Source organism: Mus musculus, chromosome 11 (assembly GCF_000001635.26).
Source record: "Mus musculus strain C57BL/6J chromosome 11, GRCm38.p6 C57BL/6J".
NCBI lineage: Eukaryota > Metazoa > Chordata > Mammalia > Rodentia > Muridae > Mus > Mus musculus.
Window position 1 is genome coordinate 103,331,026 of NC_000077.6, and position 27,384 is coordinate 103,358,409.

The 27,384-nt window shown below is 51.7% G+C and overlaps 1 protein-coding gene and 1 long non-coding RNA gene across 5 annotated transcripts in view; one reads left to right on the forward strand and one right to left on the reverse strand.

Moving 5' to 3' along the window:
- Positions 1-458: 458 nt before the first annotated feature.
- Arhgap27 (Rho GTPase activating protein 27) overlaps positions 459-27,384 on the reverse strand; it is a 32,209-nt gene continuing 5,283 nt past the window's right edge. The window contains exons 1-16 of one of the 4 annotated variants that reach the window (NM_133715.5): positions 13,485-13,677; positions 8,960-9,379; positions 8,430-8,612; positions 8,171-8,251; positions 8,000-8,083; positions 7,663-7,730; positions 7,282-7,372; positions 6,700-6,804; positions 4,176-4,274; positions 3,233-3,338; positions 2,986-3,108; positions 2,815-2,913; positions 2,546-2,623; positions 2,320-2,454; positions 2,126-2,231; positions 459-2,015 (exon numbers count right to left, since the gene is read on the reverse strand). In NM_133715.5, coding sequence (NP_598476.2) covers positions 1,838-2,015; positions 2,126-2,231; positions 2,320-2,454; positions 2,546-2,623; positions 2,815-2,913; positions 2,986-3,108; positions 3,233-3,338; positions 4,176-4,274; positions 6,700-6,804; positions 7,282-7,372; positions 7,663-7,730; positions 8,000-8,083; positions 8,171-8,251; positions 8,430-8,612; positions 8,960-9,379; positions 13,485-13,541 — 2,013 coding nt within the window. In that variant the 5' untranslated portion in view covers positions 13,542-13,677 and the 3' untranslated portion in view covers positions 459-1,837. Of the gene's footprint in view, positions 2,016-2,125; positions 2,232-2,319; positions 2,455-2,545; positions 2,624-2,814; positions 2,914-2,985; positions 3,109-3,232; positions 3,339-4,175; positions 4,275-6,699; positions 6,805-7,281; positions 7,561-7,662; positions 7,731-7,999; positions 8,084-8,170; positions 8,252-8,429; positions 8,613-8,959; positions 9,380-13,484; positions 13,678-25,241; positions 25,384-27,384 lie in introns of those variants that run through there. The other 3 variants (XM_006533754.4, NM_001205236.1, XR_001780030.2) reach the window with 3 other exon arrangements.
- On the forward strand, positions 13,728-19,101 carry Arhgap27os3 (Rho GTPase activating protein 27, opposite strand 3). The gene is made up of 4 exons (NR_045346.1): positions 13,728-13,894; positions 14,391-14,438; positions 15,830-16,020; positions 16,777-19,101. It is a non-coding gene; the product is annotated as a Rho GTPase activating protein 27, opposite strand 3 (long non-coding RNA).

Sequence of the window (27,384 nt, forward strand, 5' to 3'; positions counted from 1 at the left end):
AGAGGTTAAGAGCACTGGCTGCTCTTCCAGAGGTCCCCGAGTTCAATTCCCAACAACCATATGGTAGTTCATAACCATTTATAATGAGGTCTGGTGCCCTCCTGTGGCCGGTGGGCATACATACATACATACATACATACAGAACACTGTATACATAATCAATCAATCAATCAATCAATCAATCAATCAATCTTTTAAAGAAAGAAAAGGAAGGAAGGAAGGAAGGAAGGAAGGAAGGAAGGAAGGAAGGAAGGAAGGAAGGAAAGGTGTCAGCTGAGCCTGATGATGCAATGTCAATGCTTGAGAGGTGGAGGCAGGATGGTCAGAAGTTCAAGGCCCTCCTCAGCTGTACACTGAGGCAGGCTGAGGTTCAGAGTAGCTTTCCACATCCTACAACGCTCTGCTGAGAGTCCAAGGTGTTTAAGCTAGAATCCAGTCTTCCAGGCTACTACCAGAGTACATTCGCCAAAGTAGGAGAATAAACATTTTATTTAACAGTTAGTCATTAGCTTGCCTTAGGACTTTAAATATATAGGTGTACAGCAAGAGGCCTCTATTTGTTCTCTTCTGCGCCCTGCTACCATCAGGGCTGGGCTTGCATCAGCCGTACTCACTGGGAGCCCCAAGCTCCAGAACGCATGCGTAGAACCCCTGCCCCAGGGCACAGTGCCAGGCACATGAGGACCCACAATAAATATGGACTGCATGAAACCAAGGGAGAAGCCTGTGGGAAAGGCTGGCATAGTCTGAATGCTCAATAAATATTAGCTATTATTGTTTGTTGAGTCAGTGGGGGTGGGTGGAGCTGGGGGCTCAGATCCATAGATTGAGGTGCACGAGGGAGGAAGCGGGCAGTTGACACAGGTTCAACTGTTTGCCTAAGGCTGTGACCTCCCGGACAGGCCTCTGCATGGCAAGTGGGTACCAGGTAGGCATCCAGCCAGCCAGGATGTAGACAGTGGTTGGGGGCTTTAGGTAGGCACCCAGCCAGGGTGTAGACAGCAGCTGGAGGCTTCTATTCATGCTGCCCCCCCAAACAGCTGTGGTAGGTTCCCTGCTGCCTTCGGGGGGCCCCCAACCTCTAACCTACACGAAGTGCTCCAGCATTTACTCTGGTCTACCTACAGGCTGTGCTGCAGTGGGGCAGGGGCGTGACTCCCTCTTCTAGAAGCTGGGCTTGCTGTGGGGATAGCCTTTGCAGGGAATCAGATCACCTATGGACCCCTGAAGTACTGTGACTTCTGCAAGCCCCAGATTGCCAGGTTTGGTATGTGGTTAGTATGAAGAACGTCTGTAGAGAGCGGGTGTGGCCCAAGGAGAGAGGGAAGCATCGGAAAAGTTCTCAGGAGGCCTGCATCAGGGTGGCACTGGAGCAGAAGGCTGAGGGAGGCAGTCAGTGGCCTGGGCTGGCAGCCAGGGTCAGTCCTCCCCTGGCAGCAGAGACAATGTCAGTAGCTGCTTCATGACCTCTTGCGTAGCATGGGGCCTACAGGGTCTCCACCAAGGCCTGGACAGGTACAGGCTTAAGGAAACCAGAACGCCCTCACCAAAATCCCCTCTCCCAGCTGTGGGTGGGTGGTGGTGGTGGAACTAGAAAGACATTCATTTCCCTCCACCAGGCACGTTCTCACATCCACACAATAGGCGGCGCTGTAATTAGGGAAATGGCCCTAATGGGGACGCGAGAGGGAGAAATCACATTTCATGAACTGCCCACCAGGGGTCACTGTACCCTCTGAATGGAAGGGCGTTGAAGTCACAGTGCAGCGGGGGTGGGAAGCGGAGAGCCTCAGAGGAGGTCCAGCCTCACGGCCTCCAGCTAACCCACGGTCCACAGTCAGTGCGGTGGGAAGATGTCCGCGCACTGATGTAGGATGAGCTCCACCACCTGGTTCTGGAACACCATGGTCATGGGCATGCTGGCCTCCTCCATCTCTGGCCGCAGCAGCGTGGGTCCGAACACTATGGCCACATTCTGCACAGTCATACGGTTCTGCTCGCCATGCTCGATGACCCTGCAGTGGGATTGGTGGGATTAAGAGGTTAGAGATTGGGGAGTCTCTCAACATGGGCTCCAGCCACGACTAGCCCTCCTCTTTTGCCCCAGGAAATACGGCTCGCTCACCGGCAGAGATGCTGGATGAGCAGTCGGAGCGTGTCCTGGTTGGGAGCTGGCAGCGTGCGCACCAGGTCACGCACGCAGCGGCTGCGCTGGGCTGGGTCCTGCAGCTCTGAGTGAAAGAAGGGACCAGAGATGGTCTGCTGGCTGTAACGAAAGCGGGCCAGCCTCCCCATCCCTCCTTTTCCCAAGCCACTCACTAATGGCTGCTATGAACTGGTGGAAGTGCGAGAAGGGGAAGAGAGGTTCCGGCAGCTCTCGGAAGAAGAGCTTCAGGGCACCCGTGATCACGTGGACGTCTTCCCAGCGCCCGTCGTCCAAGTCCAAGCGTTCATCTGCCGCAGGGAAGGGCCCAGGGGATTGAGAGGCAGTCAGCACCCCCACATTCCTCCAGGCCCCAGGGCAGGGACTGGAAAAAGGCCTCACCGTGATCCACCTTATAGCGCAGCTTCTGGATGGTAGCCAGGTTCCCACTGATGCGGTACAGCCCATCAATATCCAGCCCTGCGGGAAAGGAAATGGCTGACCCTGGAAGGACTGGGGCACCTGACGATTTCTACTCAGGGTTTTCATACTCGGAGTTTTTCCGGCTCCTTCTTCTTGACCCTGTGCTCACCCAGGGGGGGGGGGTCTCCACCCTTAGCTCCCTAAAAGCCGGTCGTGAGGCGCTGCCTTGTCTGCGCATGCATACATACCCCGGGCCTCGACGGTGCGGATGCATTGCTGCACGAAGCGTGGCACAGGGCTCCTCTCGCGCTCACACAGTTGAGCCAGCGCGCATCCAAACACCTGGTCTGGGGGAGAGGTTGGTCAGCGCTGCCCTGCCCCGCGCCACCTGAGCCCGGATCCCGGCGAACTGCAGGTACCTTTGATGTAGCCCTTGTCCCGCAAAGACTGCAGAGTGGGTCGTCTCTGTAGGAATTTACGGAGCTTGTGCCGGACTCTGCTCAAGTCGCTTTCCAGGCCTCCGGGGCTGAGCGAGGGTGAGGCTGTCACAGACCGAACTCAGTCAGCAGGTGGCAGTAATGGCCCTAGACTCTAACCAGGGCATCACTTCCCGTCCCCCAGCGGGGGAGTCTTCTGGTCGCCTTCCCACCTGATCCCATCGCACACCTGCGTTCTGCCGTACATCCTCCTCCCGCCAGCTTCCGAGGCGCTCACTGGACCCGAAATCAGCACTGCTGGGCTCACCTTCCTCCCCTTGGAGCAGGTCTGCAGACTGGCAATCAGACAACCTCAGAGAAGCAAGGCCTGGGGCGGACTGGGGCCTCTCCCGACCAGCTCTGGCCTCGAGACGCCCCAGGAAGAGCTTGTTTTTCTCTTGTCAGTTTACTGTCCCAGCAATCAGACCTTCCACCTTCCCTGACTGCACAGTCCTCCAGGAGCTGCAAGGTTATCTATCCTCTCCCATTCTTACCCTGGCCACCTCTAGCCTCCTCTCAGTTCCTCAACTGTCTCCATCCCATTAGACTGGCTGCCACTATGAACTTACAATTCATATTGTAAGGCCAAGACCTCTGTTGATCATGCCAACAGTGCCTCCTGTCTCTGGATTCCTACAACCGAAATCTGTACCCAGTGCTAACCCATATGGAATTAAGAGACAGATATTATCAGGCCATTGTCATATAAGTAGCTGTTGATTTTGTCAGAGCCCTGGATCAAATTCAGGACCATTTGCATGCCAGGCAACCCCTCTGTCACACTCTGTCACTGAGCTATCCCCACAACCCATAATTGGCACTACTGGGGCTGTGGCTCCAGGGCAAAGCACTTGTCTAGAAGACATAAGGCCCTTGGATTCAATCTGTTAATGCTTTATCTTCTAGTTGTAGCCGTCATTCCTGTCTGGTTCCTAAGACCCAATTCCTGAGTCTGGTTCCCTCCCTCCCTCAAAATGACATGTCTCTTCAGGTTGTTCCTGTCCCCTCCTGTAGAGTCTTGCAAAACCAGCCCCAGAGCTGGTGTCATGAGGTTCTCTGTGCATAGCTGAGGAGCCTGCATAAAAAGCCCAAGTCCCTCCCTATCAGCCCCGGAGGTTCCCCGCTCTGCCTACCAGCTCTGAGATGCCTTCGGCAATGGCTTTGTGCCAGGTGCTGATGATGGCTTCGGAGTCGTGCTGGATCAGGTACTCCGAGCCATCTCGGCTTCGAAGCTGGAGGGACAAGTAGTCACACAAATCAGTTTAGTTCCCTATTCCTTCATCTACCTTGGGAGTAGGCTTAGAGAGAGAGAGAGAGAGAGAGAGAGAGAGAGAGAGAGAGAGTGTGTGTGTGTGTGTGTGTACTGAGAGGGAGGTGACAGGTCCCTGCCCTAAGCAACTCAGAGCCTAATAGAGCAAAGGCCACAGCCAGGCCTAATTCTTTCTCTTTGTTTAATGCTGTGGGTAACAGGTCCAGTACATTTGAATCACTTTTATGGGCATACAGCTCATAGTTATAGAGCTCATTGCTGCCCGCCACAGAACACAACACCCCCCCCCCCCAGGTCCCAAGCAAATGATAGAAAATTCCTATGGAAGATCCTTGCTGCTGGAAGAGCAATGGGGAAAACTACAGGGCGGAGCAGAAACAGATGCTCGATGATCCCAAACACCCGGAGGCTATGGAGTTTCGCCAGCTGCAAAGCCTGGCTTTAGAAGTCTACATCAGTCTTGCCCTTTGGTCCAGAGAGAGGCAGACAGCAGAATCTGGCTCACACAGTGGGGAACAACTTCTAGACTCAGAGAAAACTGTCCTTTGGTTCTTCTCTTTTTAAAATTATAACTAAGAGGCAGCAGAGATGGCTCAGCCAGCAGTGAAGAGAGCTTGTTGCTCTTGCAGAAGATCTGGGTTTGGTTCCTAGCACCCACCAGGTGGCTGACAACCATTCAGTTCCAGGGAACCCAATATCCCTCCCTTTCTGACTTCTGTGGGGTACCAGGCACACATGTGATGTGCGAGCGTGTGCGTGTGCGTGCACACACACATATGTATACATGAAGGCAAAAGATTCACATATATAGAATAAATAAATCTAGAACCAACTAAAGCTTGGAGAACGGTAAAAACAGGACACCAGGGCTTCCGGCAGCCAGGCTTCTGCACTTCTCCCTAATACGCTATCTGAAGCAGTCCTAAGGTCCCAGCTCAGTTTCCGTGGGGCTCTTTAGAAGGACACTTGTCCCACTAGACCCCAGGTTCATAGAAACACATTAGAAAGCTCTTTAAGAACCAAGGATCAGGAAACAGCTTAGATTCCCCGGAACTGAGAGAGGATCCTCTCCCCCACGGTAAAGATCTGTCTGTGTAACTGATGGCTGTCCCTTTTCTCTTTTGCTGCCTGGAGAACCTAACTTTCTCTCAGTGAGTACCAGAGCATCTGCTACTCACTGTCTGCCCCTAGTTCCTCCCCATGCTGGACCATCCCTAACTTGTTTGGCCAGCTGCTGGCTACTGGTTTTTGTTAGGTATTTATTTATTGACCAGTTCATTGCCTATGGTGTGTGTGTGTGAGTGTATGTGTGCATGTTTGTGCCTGTATGTATATGTACATGTGTGTAAGTGTGTATTTCTCTGTGTGTCTGAGTATGTATACCTATGTGTGCCTGTGCCTGTGTAGGAATACGTGTGTGTATGCATGTGTGTGAATGTGTCTGTGCATGTGTGTATGTGTGTGTTCCTGTGTATGTGCCTGAAAGTATGTGTGTATGCCTGTGTGCTCACACGTGTGTGTGTGTGTGTGTGTGCACACCTGCGTGTGTGTTCCTGTGTATGTGCATACATGTATGTGTGTGTGTATGCCTATGTGTTTGTGCACGAGAGTGTGTGTGAGTGTGTGTGTGTGTGTGTGTACTCACATGTACATGTGGCCAGGTGGAGGCCAGAGTCCAGCCTCAGATGCTGTCTACTTTTGGTCTTGTTTGTTTTTGACAGGGTCTCATACTGACTTGGAATTCAGCATTTAGGTTAGATTGACTGAGCAGCAAGGCCCAGGGAATCCATGTCTCTGCTCTCCCATCCCTGGGATTACAAGCATGTGCCAACACACTGTGCATTCACATGGGCTCTGGGATCATCAGCTCCTTCCACTTGTGCGATAAGTACTGACTAAGCCATCTCCTCAGCCCTCAATGCCTATGTGTTTTTCTTGTGTTCTGCCTCACAGCTCTTAGGGACAGTCAAACCCCTGAACACTGAAGGGTGTGGCACTGAGACCTTGCCAGAGTCTTCTTGCTCTACCAGCTGGGGAAGCCAGACCAGCTTGTCACTGTTTTATTTGATGGGGACCCAATAAAAACTGGAATCTGGGCTCCGGCCCATGAAAACAGGCTCCTGGCTCAGCCCATCACAGTGAACAGCTAGAATCAGAGTCCCTGGTCTCAGGCTGAGAGGAAGAAAGCCATTCTGGAGGGGTGACCTCCTCTCCTAAACACCTGCTTCTTACCCTCAGGGGCAAGGTTGGGGATTTCAGACAGCATGACAACACTAGGCATGAGTTTTTGAGTCTTGGGAACTCCAGCCCTCCTTTCCACGGGCCCCCATTTCTCAGCTCTGTCTGCAGTGGGGTTCACAGGCCCCCTTCCCTGTCCAACCACTCACCTCTAACACATTCTTCTTGCTGGATTTGTCTTTGGGGGCCCAAGAGAGAGAGGCCCCCTTCAGTTCGACTGTGTATTCAGGGGTGGAGAGCTTGGAAGGCTGCCTCTGTGGGGAAAGAAGAAAGGAAGGAGGGAAGGAAAGAAGGAAAGAAGGAAAGAAGGAAAGAAAGAAAGAAAAAAGAAAGAAAGAAAGAAAGAAAGAAAGAAAGAAAGAAAGAAAGAAAGAAAGAAAGAAAAAAGAAAGAAGCAAAATTATAAGGGGCATCCATCCAGATGGGCTTGCTAAAGCCCCTGGTTCTGACACTCTGGCCCCTGGTACATCTTTGTCCTAGAACTTGATGACAAGCAGGAGGGGAGGGCAGGAAGGAGCCAACTCCTTTCTGTGAGCAGGGATCCTAGGCCCCAACCTCCCTGCTTTCCAGACTGGAGCTGACCATCCCCAAGGACAGTTCTTCAGGCCTAAAATGGTGGGAGGTGTCCGTACAGGGGTGAATCCGCCATCACTGCCCCTTGACACTCGGGTAGCCATCTCTAAGACCAGAAAAAGAGCAGAAGGTGTCCCCTACTCAGGGACGGGTCTCACCAGGCCGCCTGCAGCTGAGGTCTTTGAGTCCTTGAAGAAGGTCAGGACCCCGCCCTCCAACACTGTCCAGGAGGTGCTCCAGTGTTTCTTCCTGAGGAAGGAGGAAGTGGCGGTGGGTAGGGCTTAAATTTGCTCCTGGGCTGGAGGACTCACTGAACCCAAATACACACTAGGGCATTGAGTTTTAAAAACATAGCTTGGGGTACTGGCCTGAGAGGGCTGGGTTCCCCCAGATAGCTGGTAGCCAAAGGACCGTAGGATCCCGTTTCCTCACAGGACCTTGTATGGAGATGCTACCATGATTAGTAACTGTGGCATATGGGAGCCTAGGGGAACTTCATCATCAAGGGCCACCCTGCCAGGTGATGGACAGGCCCTCACCGAAGTCTCTTCCCCTTGTCTACCGTCTTGGTACGATGGAGGACTCCTGCCTTGTCCAGAGTCTTGATCTAAGAGAATGAGGGGAGAGGGAGTAGTCAGGAGGGAGGGGGCAAGTAGGAAGGGACAGAAGCTAGTGTCTCCTTGGTTGGAGATTCCCCACAGGCTAAGCTCACTGAACCCTGTCAACCGCCCAGCTGCAGGAGGGAGGGTGATGTCCCTACAGAAGTAGGCACAAGGTTACTCTAGGGCTTCCCTGTTCTCTCTACTCTGGGTCTTACAGAGAAGGAGGACTATATTGCTCCTATCCCCGACCCCAGACTCCATGGCCCCTTCCCACCTTCTCCTCTGGAGGGCTAGCCTGGGCTGGAGTGTCGCTATCCTGGCTGGATTTGCGGACACTTCGGGGGGCAGGGATCGGGACCTGGGGAGAGATACATAGTCACTTATCATTCTGTCCATCCCCCCCCCCCCACTCCTCTCCAGCTATCTCCCTTCCCAAGCTGGTTACCTGGGGTAGCTCCCACTGAACAGAGGAGTCCTCTGGGTTGTAGAAATATGGCTTCCCGTGCTGGTCCTCCAACCTTACCCACTGTGGACACAGGAATGGTCAGGGCCCTCAGCCTAGAGCCCAGGGTGGTACTAAGGGCTGGGGCACCAGACTTAATGTTGAATGGCACGAGGTGTTCACTTGAGGGAGGTCTTAGTGAGGAAGTCGGGAAGGGAGTGGGAGTGAAGCAGTCTATGTCTGTCTACTAGTGAGGTCCTACCTGCTCTTGAGTGAACTGGTTGGTGTAGAGCATCTGTTTGTCTGGGGTAATTTGACAGGACCAGCCAGGGGGTGCAACCAAAGGAGAAGCGGGGCCCGGATCACTGAAGGAGCCCACAGGAGAGTAGTCCTCTTCAGGGTAACTGGCCAGTAATTCGGGGTAGTCTGTTTCAGGAGTTGGGGGCTGCAGGGACCAAAAGATGGAGTCAGAGGTTCTCTGTCTCCTGCAACCCCTATCTTTACTCTCTAGTCCTTGGGGCCAAGAAGCAAGAAAAAGTCAGGGGCCCTAGGAGAGGGCTCTGCCCCTGCTCTCTGGTCCCAGAGAAGCAAGAGGTGGGGTTAGCAAGACTCAAGGGCGGCCTACCCCCATTCTGGTTTCTGATTAACATGAGAAGTCAAAGACATTCAGAAATGCCCCCCCCCCTCTCCCGCGCGCGCATGCCCACACATACAATGTCCCACCCCTATCCTCCGATCCCTGAGAAGCAGGAGGTGGAATCAGCGGTCCTTGGGGTGGCCCCGCCCCCTCACCCTCTGCTGCCCGGGGCTTCGCGGGCTCAGGCTGGGTTGCATTTCCAGTTGTTCCTGGTGATCTTCCTCCAGCTCCTCGGTCTCGTCCTCCCAGGCCGTCTCACCGGTCAAGGGGTTGTAGAAGAAGACCCTGCGGCTCTCCTCATCCCAGTACTGGCCCCACTCTGTCTCCAGGCTCTCCCCGCTACCCACAGAGGCCCGGGAGGTGGCCGGGCTGGTGGTGCCTTCAGGTGTTTCAAAGGGTGACTCCCAGGTGGTCACGCCCGTGTCGGGGTTGTAGTAGTAGGGGCGCCCAGTGCCCGTGTCTGTGTGTGTCTCCCACACTGGGCTGAGCCGAGGAGGAGCTGCAGCTGAGCGAGGCGACGTGGCCCGAGGTTGCCTCTCTACATTGGCATACACTGGTTCCGGGGGGTCGTCCACCTGCGGGAGTCGAGGGAAACGACTTTTAGGGCAACTCCAGAGTCACACAGTGTGGCCATGGACATGCGTGCTTTGATCATCCCAGAAATTGTGGCAAAAAGAAAAAAAACCATGTCTTTGAAAGTGCTGCGTGTCGGTTTGTTTATTGTATAACAAGAACTCAGCTCTGCGTTTACAGAGGAGTCTGCACTTAGAGAAAGGAGAAACGTCATCAGGAACAGACCAATGGCCTGGGATCAAGTCTTTAGTGGGCTTCATTTGGGGGTCTTCCGGCTTTCCGTTGTTCTGAGAGAGCAGAGCAGCCAGATGGGCTGGGCTGGAGAATTAAGGCTCAAAGCAAGGAGTGGTCCCTTTCCCCACAAAGGACTGGGGCATCTAGGGTTTCGTCTGGTTAGTCACGGAAGAGAGCTCACTGTGTGATTCACACTTTCTGCTTCCCTGCTGGTGAAGGGGCAAAGTCTGAGGCCATCCATCACCTGCCTGGGCTTGAGCTCTACTTCCTGACACTCCCTGCCCCTGGCCTTGAACTTTAAGCTCTAGTTGCACTGAAGTCTCTGGGTCTGTCCCCGTCCACGCGGGAACTTCAGCACGTCCAGTGCCTTCAGTTCCCTTGCAGCCAGCCTGTCTGTGTCCAGGTCTACCCAGCTCTCCCCAGATCCCACCACTGTCCCCATCACACGCAGCCCAGCAGTGCCAGCCCCCTAGAAAGATAGACAACACCATTATCAAACCCAAGCCAGCAGAAATGCACCAGGGACTGATAGTTTCCTAAGAACATGCGATGCTCCCAGCAAACAGTACACCTCAAAAAGCATTAGCAATATGGGTGGGCTGTGGTTTGACTCTAAGTACTGCACACAATCAGGCAGTGCATTTCTGTCACTCAGAAGACAGAGGCAGAACCTCACGAGTTCAAGGTTATCCTTGTCTACCTGTGGGGTTTGAAGCCAGGTTGGGATATATGAGACCCTGTCTCAAAAAGACCAAAGCCAAACAAAATGCAGACAGAGGATCTATCTGGGCAGTGTGATTATGGGGGTTATGCTTGGGGGAGAGGGAGGGCTGGGTAATTGAATCCTAGGCCTCAGGTACAAAAGGCAAGTTGTCCAATTCTCTTTCCTTTAAAAATGTTGGAGCTTCCAATTTTTGTAACAGTAATTAAAACACACACACACACACACACACACACACAATACACACACACACACATATATATATATCAGACACACACACATATGTATATAATCATCACAAAAGTTCCTTCTCCATGGCTGAGACACCTGTGTAAGGGAATCATGTTCTATTCAGCCTGGCTTTTCTCTAGGAAGAAACATAAAAATCGCTCATTTGGGGCTGGAGAGATGGCTCAGTGGTTAAGAGCATTTGCGGCTCTTGCAGAGGACCGGAGTTCGGTTCCGAGCACCCCCACGATGGCTCATGAACCTCGAATGCCAGCTCAAGCATAACCGATTCCCTCTTCTGACCTCCTGGGCCACCAGGCACACACGTGGTGCATGTACATACATGAGTGTTTGTACTCATACACATACAAATAAATTAATCTTACCGCCACCCCACCACCACCCCGCCACCAACCCCGGTCACTCATCCTACAAAGATTACTCTGTTCTGTGGCAGGAACTGAGCCAGGCAGCAGAGAACAAATGGACTTAAGTCCCAGCTTGGTGCGAGCGGCCTCCAGGGTCCACAGGCAGGTGTGGTGCATGCAGGTGTGGTAAGTGCGGCGTGTTAGTGTCGGGCACTGCTGAGAGAGATGGCAAAGCCGGAGGCTGGCGGGAGGGTTCAGTGCCTTTAAGCACTTGATGCCAGGCCTAACAGCTTGAGTTTGAACTCCAGCACCCATTTGGTGGAGGCAGAAGACTGACAGCCCAAGTTACCTTCTTACTTCACACATGGGCACCCGATAAATAAATAAAATATAATTTTAAAAAAATGGAGGCTTGGTGAGACATGGAGGTCTCAGTTTTGCCAAATTGGCCTGTTCCTGGGATGCAGAGGGTTTGAGCCCACCAATTCCCCTCCGTTACCCCTTTAGGATCCCATGGTGGAGACAGACTTCCACCCACTTCTCCTTTCTCCCTGACCCCAAACCCCATGTGGCATCCTGTGTTTTGGTTGCACCAGGCTGCTCCCCTGCCTCTCCAGAAGAAGGTCCCCAGCCACTTCCTGGCCTTTCCGGAGGCTATTCCCTTCGCCTGACTTCCTCTCTCTCCCTTCCTGCTCACTCTAACTTTGCTTCTTGGGGAGCCTCGAGTCACAGGCTCTCTGGAGAGAGATCTAAGCTGCTCATCACTTTGTTCGGGTCCAGTGGCATGCTGCCTTGGAGGCTGGGTGGCTGACCACCTACCTTACTTGGCTACCTTCCTTCCTTCCTTCCTTCCTTCCTTCCTTCCTTTCTTTCTTTCTTTCTTTCTTTCTTTCTTTCTTTCTTTCCTTCTGTGTATATGTAGTGTGTATATGTATGTATATGTTTGTATGCGTGCACACATCTATGCGTATGGCCTGATGCTGACACTGCTTTCTTCCTCCACTTAACTCCACATAAATGCCACCTTACATATTGAGGCGGGGTCTCTCCCTTGAAGCCAGAGCTCATTGACTTGGCTAGTCCAGCTAGCCACCTTGCTCTAGAGATCCCATCTCTGCTTCCCCAGCACTGGGATCACAGGCAGACTTCCATGCCCACCTACCTGGCTTTTACATGGGTATCAGGGATACAAACTCTGGGCGTCATGGTTACACAGTGAGCGCTCTACCCACTGGGCCATCTCCCTAGTCCCTACTGGGCATGCATCTCTTTGTGAGTAGGACATAGGATGGTGTGCCCAGTGCCACGGGGGCCCCCTTCAGGTGAAGCAATGTCCTGAAGCCCATATCAGATCTTCTCAGACACGGCTTTATAGGCAAGTCAATTCTGTGGCAAATGCCAGAAATAAGCACATTCACACAGAACAGAATGTGAGAAAGGGATAGCTGGGATGCGGCTTTGAGCCACAGCGCTCAGGAGATTTCAAGGGATAGGACAGAAACCATAATGACAGGGGACAGAGAGGACAGATGCGCTTCCTGCGTCACAGTTGGACACACCAGGGCTGTGGCCTTGCCTATTCCAGGCCTGGGGTTGGAAGGGTCCATGGGTGATAGGGCGATGACGACGTGGTACTGGGCTCTTTGGAGCAGGGATTTATGCTTGACAGGCTATGGGAGCTAACAGGGGTCTCGAACATAGGACACACCAGCAGGTATGGGGGATACTGAAGAGAGAGAGGGGGGGAGGGAGGTTTAGGTCCCTGGAGTGACAGGGCTACCCCAAGAAGAGACAATGCAGAATCATAAGGTGGGAGCAGGAGGAAGACAGGCTTGCCCCAGAGACACCAAATGCTTGGGATGAAAGAGAGGGACCCTCAAAGAGGCAAACAGGCAGACCCCCATTCCTTGAGGTGGTCTGCAAGCTGCAGCCATGATGATCCTTCAAACTCCAGAGCTCTCTGTGAGCTCCCCACACCCCCAGCCTGGGTGGCAGGCTAAGGCAGCTCTCCTCTGTTAGCATGGTTGGTTCTGCTGGGTTCTCACTGCTGCTGAGGCTGCAGAGGCTCTTTCACTGTGCTCTCAGGGGAACATGGCAGGCCCCCACTCTGGAGACCTGCATGCAGCCATAGCCTAAAAATAGTATCAAGGGCTCCTAAGTTGTAACCTCTGGGTACAGGAGTGGGGAAGAGGAAGAGGCCTTGCCACCTCAGGTCAGAGAACTGAGCCAAGAAATTCCCCTTCACTTCTTTATGGTCCTGGGCCCCTTGTCTTCAATTCCCTTCCCTTGCCCACAGTGGTAGAAGCCCCGTCTCTCTTGCCCCATCCACGCTGTGGATCTCAGAACTCTCTGTCTGTCCTTCTAAGGACAGACGGGAAAGTTAGACAGAAAAGGCCTCCGAGAAGAATGTCTTGACACCCCCCCTCTTCCCCAACATGCCCTGTTCTGAGCTTTATAATCAGTTCCTAAAAGAGTGCGGCATAGACCCACTGCGGCTCCAAACCCAGAAGGCCGCCCCTTCAGAGGCTCAGCCTTTCCCGAGTTCTGCTAACTTACCTGTGCCCGCAGGGCCCGGCTCTGCCTTCTGACCAGTTTTGAAATCATATCCACCATCCCGGCCCTGTCTGAGTTGCTGGGATGCAGCCTGGGAAAGCTTAGGGGGGTGGAGCCGGGGACCACAACTCTGAGGTGGCACAGGGCAAGTGGGAAACAAGAAGCTGCCTCGGAGATGGCGGGAGGCTGAGACTGCGGCTGGTTTCCTGTCAGGGCTGCGGAAGTGCCTGAGACAGAGTTGCCTGATGGGTGTGGGGTGGCTCAGGTTGGGGTGTTTTCATGTTTCCTGGACTCCACTGGCTGTTCCCCCCGACCACCCTGCCCCTGTGCTCAGTGCTCCAGTGACACATTGGATTGATCTGCATTCCATCCCCAGACACAGCTTGGATCAGCCTCTACCAAATCGTTCACGTGTAAGTCATGGGTGTCGTGGAAGATGAGGCTCAGATGGGGACAGGTGGAAAGAAACTCTGAGGAGAGGGCTTCAACCCCGGGCTAGCCTGGTGTACTGAGGCTCAGACACAAGACTGTGAGTGGCTGTGGACTTGCCGCAGGTCCAGGAGGGTGTGAAGGGAAAGAGGAAGGCTGTGGAGAGAGACGTTTCAGATGAGGAAGGGGTTTGGACACATGCGGTATGGGGAAGCTGGTGTCTAGACTCTGCCAGCCAAGAGAACAGAAGGGACAGCGACCACACCACTGTCTTCCCACTCGACCACCTGGCTCTGTCTCCTCCAGACTTGGTTACCAAGGCACATTGGCCCTCTTCCTCCTGGGTGGCCACATACATCCAACCCCATAGACGTCTCTACATCCAAGTGCCTAATCCGCTCACCTCCACTGAGGGAAAGGAGGTAGGACAGCAACCCGCTCCTTTCTTCTGATCTCTCCTCCCTTCATCCCCTCACTAAGGTGCACACTCCAATCCCAGCCACACACAGCAGACCCAGCGTGCCCTGGGTGAGTAGCTATAGCTGTGTCTCCAAGTCTCTGGGGACCATCTTGTCTGTCCTGTCCCTCCCCAAGGTGCCTCCTTCCTGGGCCCTGCTTCTGAGTCTCCAGTTTGTTTCCAGTGTAGACTCTGACCCCTGCCTGCTCTCCCATTGCAGAAACCCCAGAGAGACAGGGCAGGATTGAAACACTCGGTGAGAACGCAGGAGGGCTGAGGCGCTGTGGCCCTCTGCCCTTTCGGCACCCATATCTGAGCTCTATCAGCAACCCAGTCCCCAGGGTACATGGTCCCCAGTTGGTGGCTCCCGGGAAGCCAGTACTACTCTGGGTGCACAGGCTAGCTCTCAGGCTATCTCGACTTCTCTCCTAACAAGCTGAGGTGATGACCACAGCTGGTGCCCACAAGCACACCATGTTGAGAACAGGAGGGGGCAGAGCCACCTGCACAGACCAATCACCCCATCTGTCTCACAGACCAGTTGTCAATCACCCCCTTTCCCTCTCCAGGCCTCATCTTCAAAACCTTCCAAGGAAGGGGAGGGGAAGGGGACAGTGCAAGGGGAAAATCCTGCCCCCTGGATTGAGAGGCACAGTAAAGGCCCCCAAAACATACTGCACAGAACAGCCTGTGCCTGTAATTCCAGCACTCAGGAGACTGAGGCAGGGCTGTAAATTGGAAGGTAGCCTGGAATTTGTTCATTGTAGCTTCTTGGCTATTTAGTGAGAATCTCTCTCTAAAGAAAAGCAAAAGAGAAAGAGAGGTGGGAGAGGGGAGAGAGGGAGGGAGGGAGAGAGAGAGAGAGAGAGAGAGAGAGAGAGAGAGAGAGCACACAAATCAAATACTCAGCCAGGAACAGGCCTCCATTCACTTTCTAAGCCTGCCCACTCTTTGCTACCCAGACTGGGTGGAGAGACAGCAGGAAGGACTGTGCTTTTTATCTCAATCTTGTCACACAATGGGTCCCTCCCCTACTACACCTTCTGTAGGCCAGTGACTGAGTAACCCTCCGTGTCCACCCAGGCCACGGAGAGAGCTACACGCTCACGGCTGTACGAGAGCACAGCCCTGGGCAGAGCACTTCACTACTATCTGGAGTGACTGTGTGGTCCCAGGCAGGTGCTCACCTCAACAGAATCCCGAACACGATAGGTTTGGGGCTGAATTATCTTGATAAACACAGAATGACTATATCCAGAGGTGTGGGGGTCTGGGTAGGCTCTGTTTCAGCGAGCACTGGCTGGAATTTTTGGGCCCTAGTTTCTTTGGCTGTATAGCATGGGGCTGTCCTCTTCCCCACCCCCAGGGCTGGTTTCTGTGAAAGTACAGCTGGCCTCTGGGTTCCCACACCCACGGGGCCCTGGGGAGAAAGCTGGGTGTGTTTCTGCTTTTCTGATTCTAGGTTTCCAATTGGGCACCCTAAGCACCGGACTCTGCCCCAGCCTCTGGATGACCTCATGGAGCTGCCTGCTGGGCCTCCTCCTCCTGGGTGGGCGAGCTGGGTGTGGCTCCTTCCTGGCACACACTAGGGGTGCTGGCAGAGGGCCCCGCAGAGCCCATCAAGGAACTTCTGGGCTGCCCAGTGGAGCCAAGGTACAGAGTAAGAAAGTGTGACCAGGGCTGCCTTTTACCCACACACCCCTCAGACTTTTCTCTCATTTCGATGCAGGGCACAGGGACCTCTTGTTCAAGCCAGCTTCCCTAACCTGGGCCTGAAGAGCCTTCACAGGCTATGGAGGCCTCACTTCCAACCTCTGTCCACTCCTCTTTTTTAATCACCTTGGTCCTGATGGTGCTTTATAAACTTGGTTTCTCTATCCTTTGTGTGAGTGTGTGTGTGTGACAGAGAGAAAGAGAGACAGACGGAAAGACACACACACACAGGTGGGCACGCACACACACACAGAGACAGACAGACATGCACATACACAGAGACAGATAGACATACACACAGACAGACACACGCACACACACAGACAGTACACACACACACACACACACACACAGGTGGGCACGCACACACACACACAGAGACAGACAGATGCACATACACAGAGACAGATAGACATACACACAGACAGACAGACACACACACACACAGGTGGGCATGCACACACACAGAGACAGACAGACATGCACATACACAGAGACAGATAGACATACACACAGACAGACACACGCACACACACACACACACACACACACACACACACAGAGATTCATACACTTCCCTTCCTTCTAAACACTTGGCTTATGGGGTTCTGAGGATCAAGCCCAAGGCCTCATGCACTCTCGGCAAGCGTTTTACCAACTGGGTCGCACCCCCAGTTTTCTGTGTTGTTTTTGAAGCTCCGGGGTTGAACCAGAGCGTTTCGAAAGCTGGACGAGTGCTCTATCGATGGATGAACTATGTTCCTAACCAGGTCCGTCTTAAAGCAAAAGGGAAAGTGGGGGACTAGGGAAATGGCTCAGCAGGTAAAGCAAGCATCTGCCGTGCAACCGTGAGTACTGGGGTTCACATCTCCAGACCCCAGGGAAGAGCTGGGTGGGTGTGGTGGCCCACCTGTAATCGCAGCAAGGGAGACAAGGACAGGCTTTTCCCAGGTCTGACAAAGAAACAGTAACCGGAGACCCGCCTGGAGGTGTCTGACTTCAGCTTAGGGTCTCCACTTGTATGCACACACCTGTGCATCCACATACATGAGACTACAACTACACGCCATCCACATAGATGAGAATACAACTACATGCCATCCACATACATGAGAATACAACTACACACCATCCACATACATGAGAATACAACTACGTGCCATCCACATAGATGAGAATACAACTGCATGCCACCCACATACATGAGAACATTACAGACCATCCACATACATAAGAATACAACTACATGCCACCCATATACATGAGAATACACCTACACGCACCCATGCAAAAGGATAAAAGGAAATACAAGGGAACGGAGCTGGGGTGGAGCTCAGTGGTGGAGCACTTCCCATGTGTGAGATGCTGAGTCCGATCACTCATTCAGCCCTTTGTCCCACTGCTGCAACCCTTTCATTTGCTTGCATTTATTTATTTAATGACAGTGTCTAGCTATATAGACCAGGCTGGCCTGACTCACTGTATAGCCCAGATTGGCCTCAAACTCTTGGTGCTGGATAGTTTAGGTCACCTTGACACGCACTAAAGTCACCTGGGAGGAGGGAACCTCAATTAGAAAATACTTCGACCCATGAAGAATACAGTTCTTCATGTTGTGAAGCAGGCTGAACAAGCCACGAGGAGCGAGCCAGTAAACAGCACCCCTCCACAGCTTCTGCATCAGCTCCTGCCTCCACGTTCCTGTCCTGACTTCCTTCAAAGATGAGCAGCAATATGGAAGTGTATGCCAAAGAAATCCTTTCCCCTCCAGGTTGCTTTTGGTGTTTCATCACAGCAATAGAAACGCTAAGACACCCCTGGTCCTCTCACCTCTACCTTGTGAGTGCTGGTATTATACCGTGCTGACCACCTTCAAAGCTTTTTAAAACCGTTTTTCACCCTCACTGCTCCCACCACTCAACTTGTTATTTTTCATCTGGAAGCATCTTGTTGAAGCATCTTGTTCTTCTAGCTCCTCCGACTCCCAATCTCTCGTGAACAATTTAGTCTGCAGTCCAGGGCTGGGGGTCCTGGGACCAAGGCATATGGTTCATACCCAAGTCTTGCTCTCCTTCTGTCTGATTCAAGCAGGGCCAGGCCAGGTGGTTGGCAGGATCTGGCTCAATAAAAGGCTGTGCCTGTGTGCAAGGCTGCCTCAGGAACCCTGGGGCAGCCAGGATCTCTAGCAAGCCTCTAGCACCTAGGAGCCAAATACATGGTCTTGGTACTGTCTACTCTCAAGGCTGTAAGGCAGGGAGCAGGAAGACCTCTGGCTTTGATCATAGAAGCCTGCCCAGCCTGATACCTAAAGGCAGAGACCCTCACTTCTTCCACACTCTGGAATGCCCTTCAGCCCAGCCAAGGGGACTCCTTCAGCTCAGCCAAGGTCTGCTGAAGAGAGACATGCAAATCTGCTCCACTGACTGATCAGCTGCTAGGAAGAGACAGGAGAGACTATCCAACCAGTTGCTGCTATCAGAGGCCAGCATGACTGGAGCTGGCCATGTTGCTGGGAGATGGGGATGGGGTGGGGGAGGTAAGGCATGGCATGTTGAGACAATTATCTCAATGAAAGGCCATGGAACAAGGAGCTGCCATGTAGATAGAAAAAAAAAACATGTGTGGGAAATCTACCTCTCACTCACTCTGATCACAGGGATAAACCCTCAAAGGACTAAAGGGTTGGTTTTTAAATTTTTTTAAATTTATTTTTATATTATGTGTATGTGTGTGTACCTGTGTGAGTTTATGTATACAACATATGTGCAGTGCCCACCAAGACCAGAAGAGGGCGCCTGCTCTCTCTGGAGCCAGAGTTACAGGCTGCTGTTCTCCACCATGTGGTTGCTGGGTAGTAACCTGTATTTCCTTCCTCCAAGAGCAGCTAGTGCTCTCGACTGCTGAGCCATCTTGCCAGCCCCAGGATTAAAGATAATAAATAAATAAATAAACAAACAAATGCCATAAAGAAATGCAATAAATAAAAAAATGCAATAAATAAATAAATGCTACTGACCAGTAGCCAGGCTTGGTGGTTTATTCCTGTCATATAGCACTCAAAAGACTGAGGCAGAGGACTGACACAAGGTTAAGGCTAGTCTGAGCTACATGATGGGACTCAAGAATAACAATAATTAAATGATAAATAAAAACAACAATTTAAAAAGGCATGATGGTTTACATCCTTGTGTCTTCTAATCTTGGCACTGGAGAGATTGGGGCAGAAATTGATGGGAAAAAAGGGAGGAGGGGAAGGGGAGTGGGAGGAGGAAGAGGAGGAGAAGGAGAGGGAGAGGAGAGGGAGAAGGAGAAGGAAAGAAGAAGAAGGAGAAGAAAAGAAGAAGAAGGAGATGGAAAGAAGAAGAAGAAGAAGAAGAACAACAAGAACAACAACAACAACTCCAAAGAAGAAGAAAAGAAAAACTCTGAAAGTTTTAATGCATGTGCACATGCGCATGCACACACACCCATACTCACACAGCTGTACATGATGGAGGTTTTGGTTAACAACCACCAACGATAATGATCTGGTGTGATTTTTATGGAGTTGGAGTGGATTTCTTTTCCTTTCATTTCTTTTAAGCAAAAACACTCTTATTCCTGAGTAACACTGGCGCTATTGGGAAGTGGCAGTGCAGTGCAGTGCAGTAGTCAGAGCTCCTGGTGGTGCTGTGGCAAACTAATCCGGCACTGGCAGCTGTGTAAGGTTATATATAGCACAGCCGCTGGGTCAACTGTACAGCGCATGCATCCGAGCTCCATCATAACCGGGGTTCCCACCTTCTACTGAGAACAGAGACTTTGCTGTGACGGCCAGCAGCCTCGAACACCTGCTTCCCTGAGGCGTGTTGGGCCACACCCTTAATCTCAGCACTCGCATGGATCTGCATGGATCTCCTTGAGTTTGAGGCCAACCTGGTCTATAGAGTGAGTTCCAGGACGACCAGGGCTACACAGAGAAACCCTGTCTCATAGGGAAAAAAATCTGCTTACCACATCCCTTGACCACATCAGAAAGTCTTGCCGAGTGACTGACCTGTTTGTCATCTAGGTTTGGTCCAGCACACCCAATGACACCCACAAGACAATGAAATCACCTAACACTGCATCTCTCAGAAGTGTTCCCATGGTGACACATGACATGGTATATGCACATAAAATCTTAGCACATTTGTAACAGTTTAACCAAGTCTGTAATAAAGGGGCAAAATTTAAAAGCCACAAAACAAACAATACACTCAATATTTTATTTTATCTTTCGTGGCACTTGGTCTTGAGCCCAAAGCTTCTTGGAGGCCAGGCAAGGGCTCTGCCGCTCGGATGAATTCTAGCTCATTTTTATTTTTAGACAGGGTCTTTTTTTAAAGATTCATTTATTATTTTATGTATGTGAGTAGTACATTGTTGCTGTCTATAGACACACCAGAAGAGGGAATCAGATCCCATTACAGATGGTTGTGGGCCACCACGTGTTTGCTGGGAATTGAACTCAGGACATCTGGAAGAGCAGTCAGTGCTCTTAACCACTGAGCCATCTCTCCAGTACTAGACAGGGTCTTGATAAGTTGCCCAAGTTACCCTCCAATTTCAATCCTCCTGCTTCAGTCTCTCAAGTGCAGAGACTGCAAATGGCTACTAACCTGCTGGACTTACATAAATGTGATTAAGGAAAACCCTTTTCTTTTTAAATTAAGACAGGGTCTTTTGTTTTGGGAAAGGGTCTCATTACATGGTCTCAAACTCAGAGATCCACTTGCCTCTGCCCTCAGAGTGCTGACATTAAGGGTGCATCATACCTGCCCAAGTCCTATTATGTTGTTCAGACTGTTCTCAAATTCCTGGGTTCAAATGGTCCCCCTGCTTCAGTCTCCAGACTTTTGCAGATACAAGCACATAATACTGTGTTTGGTTTACCAAAAACAAAACAAAACAAAGCAAAACACCCAACAACAAAAAACAAAACAAAACAAAACTATAAGACAGGGTTTGATTTCCAGCACTGAAAAAAAAAAGTTAAAAAGATAATTTGTGGGGCTGGTGAGATGGCTCGGTGGGTAAGAGCATTGACTGTTCTTCCAAAGGTCCTGAGTTCAAATCCCAGCAACCACATGGTGGCTCACAACCACCCATAATGATATCTGACACCCTCTTCTGGTGTCTGAAGACAGCTACAGTGTACTTATGCATAACAATAAATAAATCTTTTAAAGGAGAGATAGTTCAGCAGCGAAGAGCTGCCCTGCTCTTGCAGAGGATCCAGGGTTGGTTCCCATCTCCTCCACATTGAGCGGGTCATAGCTAACTGCATAGAACTCCAGTTGCAGGGCCTCTGACGCCCTCTGCTGGCCTCTGCATGCACATGGTACACATAAACTCACACAGACACACACACACACACACACAGACACACAGACACACACATTTTGAAATCTAGGAAAAAAAAAAAAAGAAGTAACAAACCCTAGTGAGATGTGGGGGAAGCAGAATTCCCCCACAGCCCCAGGGAGTTGTAAACGGAGTACAGTCAGTATGCAAATCAGCCTGAGGCTTCTTCAAAAAGCCGGAAACAGAGCTGCAAAAGCTGCAGCCACCTCCCCAGTGAGCACACATCCAAAGGAACTGGAGTCAGTATGCTAAGGAGACATCTGCCCTGCCACCATCATTGTAGCTCTGTTCACAAAAACCAACATTCAGAATCAACCTAATCCTCCATCAGTGGATGAGTAAAGAAGATGCACAGTGGAATACTATGCAGCCAGGATAGAGTGAATGGAATACTACGCAGCCACGATAGAGTGAAATTCTATATAACCGCATGAATGTAACTGGGGGGGGGGGCACCATGTTGAGTGAAATAAGCCAGGCACGAGACAACGAACGTATAGCATGTGTTCTCACTTAAATGTGGGAACCTAAGTGTCAGCTTTGAGGAAATAGAACAGAAAAGGACCGCCTGCCAGAGCTTGGGAAGGGTGTGTCCCAGGGGCGGCAGGGAAAGAGTCTAGGGGCTCAGGTAGATGGAGGAGTAATTTTCAGCGCTAGGGCGCTACTATGCCAGATAGCAAGTAGTTACACATTTAAGAATAGCAAGCAGAGAGGGTTTTGAATGTTCCATCACAAATGAATGTCTGTGATGATCAATATGCTTTATAATAATCACTATGCTTCTTATACATGGGTGGGATCATACAAATATGTATGACTGCTATGTCAATTAAAAATCAAAATATCGGGATGGAGAGATGACATGGCTGTTGAGAGCGTTGACTGCTCTTCTAGAGGACCTGGGTTCAATTCCCAGCACCCACATGGTGACTCACAACTGCCTGAAACTCCAGCTCCAAGGAATCTATCTCCCTCTTCTGGCCACTGTACACGTGTGGTGCACAGACACACACTCAGATAAAACACCAATACACATAAAATAACACATTTTTAAAGGTGAAAAATATGGCACATGACACTGTACACAGGGCTCCAGCTTCCTTTGCATTGGAGACACGGAAGATGAAGTTACCCAATTCCTATTTATACTCGTTTGTGTCTGTGTAATGAAACTAGGAAAGATAAAGAATGTAGGTGGTGATGTGTGGCCAACAGAGGCCAGGCAACGAAGCAGGGAGGGGCCTGTGAGGTTGTTACCACATATATAAATATTAAAATATTATTTTTTAAAAATTCTGCACACAAATTTCCATTAAAAAATTTTGAGACTGTAAGCAGAAGGAAGGGCCAATCAATACAATCAAAACTTGAACTCACAAGCAAGACCTCTGGGGAGAGTCAAATCGCATAAGACACAACTCACTGAAGGAAAAGATTTTCTTCACCAGGTTCAAACTTGTGGGCTCAAGTTCAAGTTCAGAAGAAATTCTCCCCAGTGCACAAATACAAAGTGACAGGAACAAAGGAGGAAAGGATAAACGGGGTGGACAGAGGCAGGAGAGCCAGCTCTCCAGTGAAGGAGAGCAAAGGAAATGAAAAATCCTACGGGGACCGAGTCTAGCAGGTTCCATAAACATAAGACGGGATACAGGACTCTCATTTGACTGGGATGCAAGGGCAGAGGCAGAAGCCAGTAATGAAATGGAAAATATGACAAGAAAAGGGGAAGCCAGTTACAATGAGGGAAGACCACAAGGCCAACCAAGAAATGCAAAACTTGGCAATAAACTCCAGACACAATAACACTCAGCAGAGGGAATCAGCTGTTAAATGAAATATGAGCAGAGTAAATGTCCCTGTTAAAAGACAAGCAATTGGCCCTGGTTTATTTTTGTTTTTGAGATGAGTTCTTGGTAAGCTGTCCCAGGTGGCTTTGAACTCATGATTCTCCAGTTTCTGGTCCCCAATGCTGGCATGACAGGTGTTGCCATCACCCCCAGCTCATACTAAATTTCTAAAGTGGAAATTTTACAAGTCTAGGGAAAATGAATACTTTCCTAATGAAATGTCAAATAGCCAAAATTAACTAGGGAACTAGTAAAAATATTGAAACCGACAGACTACTAATAACGTTGAGGAAAGCTGCTGTAGGAAAGTGCCCTGGTCTGGAAGTTTCTGTGGGAAGAAATTACAGAGTCCTCTAGGACTCCCTGTGACATCACTTTCTTCTGAAATATTTCTTGCCAATCCAATCCCATCCCTGGAGAGAGACAGCTTTCAAAGTGCTTTCTGTGGCACCTTGGGGACATGTTTGGTAATTTGTTGGTCTGTCTGGCCTCCTGGACAATAAGCTACCTGCTTTGGTTCTTTTGCCTTTATGGTGCCCAGTATAGCACCTACCACTTTTGAATGAATGGCAGAGAGCCCCGGCAACTGCCCTTCCCTATTAGCCAACTGAGCTGGCCTGTGGCAAACTCCCACAAGGAAATCTGGGGAAGACCCCAAAGCAGGCAGAAATAGACTGCAGTTTACCCTCCAACATTTAAAAAAGAAGTCAAACCATTTTACCAGGAAGGGTAGAGAATTTGCACACTCAAACAGCCTGGGGGACATTCCTGCCTGGGAACAAGGAAGAGAGAGACTGTCCCTCAAGGCAACCCCTGCTCCTCTTCTATGTCCCAGGATTAGACAGGAGACCTCCAGTCTCCAGTCAGGAAGGATGCAGGATAGGGACCCCCAGGAGCCTGCAGTGGGAGGGCAGTGAGGGGGATCCCTTGATTCCACAGTCCTTTCTCAATTTAGAAACCGGAGCTTCCCTGATTTAACCAAGCGTTCTTGTGCCCCAGAGCCACAGGCCTAGCTGTTCTTGCTCCTCGAGACACGGACCAACCTATGTGCCCGTGCTCATTACCTTAGATGCTTTTCTGGCACGGAGCCTGGAGCACATTCCGGACCCCAGTTACTATGACCACGGGCCTTCATGTGCTTCAAGACCTAGCACTGATCACCCGGCCAGCGGACAGACAGCCGGTATTGAAGACTGTCCCCTCCCACTCCTGAGCAGAGGGCAGGAGAGAGGGAGAGGGAGAGGGAGAGGGAGAGGGAGAGGGAGAGGGAGAGGGAGAGGGAGAGGGAGAGGGAGAGGGAGAGGGAGAGGGAGAGGGAGAGGGAGAGGGAGAGGGAGAGAGAGAGAGTCAGAGTCCAGGGTTCAGATAGATGGAAGCCGCAGGAGCTCCAGCTTTAAGACTGGATGAAGGGAAACAGAGACGGAGAGTGAGCAAGGCTTCAGCCCCCTAGGATCTAAAGAAGACAGGGTGCCCCCCCCACCCCCCGCCAGCTTGCAGGGGTGAAGTCAGTGAGTAGGAGCCCAGGTAGGTGAGGTAAAGAAGGGGGGCGGGGGGATGGGAAGATCTGTTCTTCCTACTCTCCCTTAAACCAGACCCCGAGACCAGGTCCTGGGGCTGCAGAGGGGTGGAAAAGATCCGGATAGGTGTGAAGAAGCCTGGTGAGCAGCTAGCTGCCTGAGCTAGGGATCGGCTGGGTGCCTCGGGGCCGGGGGCGGCTCATTGGATGTCCTTATCTCGGCCTCCTCGCTCCTTGCGTTTACTGATCCCTAGCTTTTCAGAGCACATGGTTGGTTGAGTCCGTCCCTGAGGCAGTCGTCCCAGGAAGTATACAGGACAGGGAGGGATCAGGTGGGGGAATTTGGGAGGGAGGCAAGTCCTTCTCACCCCACCCCACCCCCACTCTCAGTACCCAGGAGGGATCACTCACACAGTTCCTGCCGGCTGAGGTGGGAGAAATGAGGGCTCTGGGGGGGTCTCAGTCCAGGCTCTGTCTGAGCTCAGAAGCAATGCCTCTGGGGCTGTTTGCATAAGTTCCAACAAGGCCTGGAACCTGTCCTGCCAGTGACCAATGCCCAGGCAGCAGGGGCGGGCCCTAGACCATCTGTTCCCTGGGCCTTCCTACCTCCAAGGTTAGGGTGGGTGGTTTGACCACACCCCGAAATCTCCTAGCTAGGGAGGCCAGAGGCCACAGGGGAAGGACAATGCTGGGGACTGAACCCAGACTCATTTTAGGCACCCTGGCTTTCTTTTCACTCATTACTTTAAGAGACTGTGTGGACCAGGCTGGCCTTTAACTGACTCTATAGCCCAAGGTGCTCTTGAAAATGGGTTCCTCCTGCCTCAGCCTTCTGAGTTAGCTGGGATTACAGACAGGGCCTCAGAGGCCACATTGCTGCTTGGTCTCTTGTGTGGCCCTAACCCTGTCAGGGGCACAGGCTACCTAACCCCCCACCTCGACCCTGTGCCCTTAAAGAAGGCGGTGGGGGCTGGAGGGTCCCTGGCTGGGCAGTGTGCTGTGCTCAGAAGAGAGTGTTTTGCTTGTCTTCTGCTTCCACTGTTTTGGCCCAGGGGAACAAGGCTGGGCACCTCTGAGGACCACCTTGCTGAGATTAAACTTGGCGGCAAGGGTGGGGTCTGATCGGAACTCACTTTCTTTATGATCCTGTTCGCTTTGAAGGCAGAGGGGCATTCTACGCTGCCTTCTGAGCTGCTAGACACTAGCCTGAGCTGTGTGTGCATGTGCAGGCCTCTGAGTGAGAGGACATAGGACTGCTAGCCCCTGGGGACTGTCTTCAGCTCGTGTTCAGCTGCATGACCAACGCACACCAGGTGCAGTGTGAGGTACTTGTATGAGCTGTGAACATAAAATGCCAAATATGGTCCAAGCTCCCTCTTCTTTGTGTCTGCTGAGTGACCTGCCCTAAGGCTTGAACTGGTATGTGACAGGCAGATGCCCTTTCACCCCGTGACACCTCGTGGCCCACACCTTTGCTCCCGTTCCCAGTCACGCCCTTCTTCCAGGACTCCTATCTGATCAGCCCCTCCTCCTGATTTGGCCTTTCCCGCTTGCTCTCTCGATCTGGCCTCCTCCATTCACGTAGACTTTGGGATGATGTAATCTGTTCACCCTTCCAACTGACCAGAGCATCTCTTTCCTTTAGCTACCAAGCTGTTGCCAGCTGCCTGCTCTTTCCACCTACACCCTTCAGCCCCTGACCCACAGCCTTCTGTCTTCTGCAATCCCTCCACAAGCCAGCCTTCTGAGGGCCGTGTCGGATAATGTCCTGTTGCCTTTGACTTGTGCGCAGTCACCTTGGCTTTCAGGCCCCTGCTTGTCCTCCGTGGTCCCTTCCTTTCCTCTTGAATTCCTCTTTTCATACTTTTGACAACTCTGTCCAGGTACACCCCACCTGTTCCCCTCCACGTCCCCTCCAAGGCCTCTGTAAGCAGCACCACTGGCCATACCAGTATGAGCGGGAAACCAGGACTCGGCCAAACCGTTCTTCCCCAGCCCAGGAGTCCTTCTCAAGCCCATTCCATTCCCTACCGAGAACCTTCCGGTGGCTTCAGGATAACTTGGAATTCCCACAAAGTCCTGCCTGATGGTAGATATCACAGCTAGCACAAATGGTGGGCTAAGACAGGACTACGAGACCCCCATAAGGGCCTGTCCATGTCTCTCCTCTGCCCTTGCTCTACAGCACCCTCGCCATAGCTCCATACAGCCTGAACAGTGTGTGGCAGGGGCGTCTATCCCTCCCAGGCCGTTGTGCTACCATCATTCCTTAGGTCTGCAGGCTCACGGGGTGAGGGTAGAGGGGGTGGGAGGTGGAAAGGTTGGGGGGGTAGAGGAGGTAGATGGAAGAGGAGTGGGTGGAGGGGTGGGGGTGTTGAAGCAAATAGACTTGGGAGATTGTGGCTGGAGGCTGTGAGTAGCTATGAGGGTGGGGAGTGGGAATGGGAGTATGAGCAAGGGCGTGTGTGTGTGTGTGTGTGTGTGTGTGTGTGTATGTGCAAGCGCACACCTATACTCTTTGGAAAACAGCCAGGATCACCTTCCAGGAAATTCCTT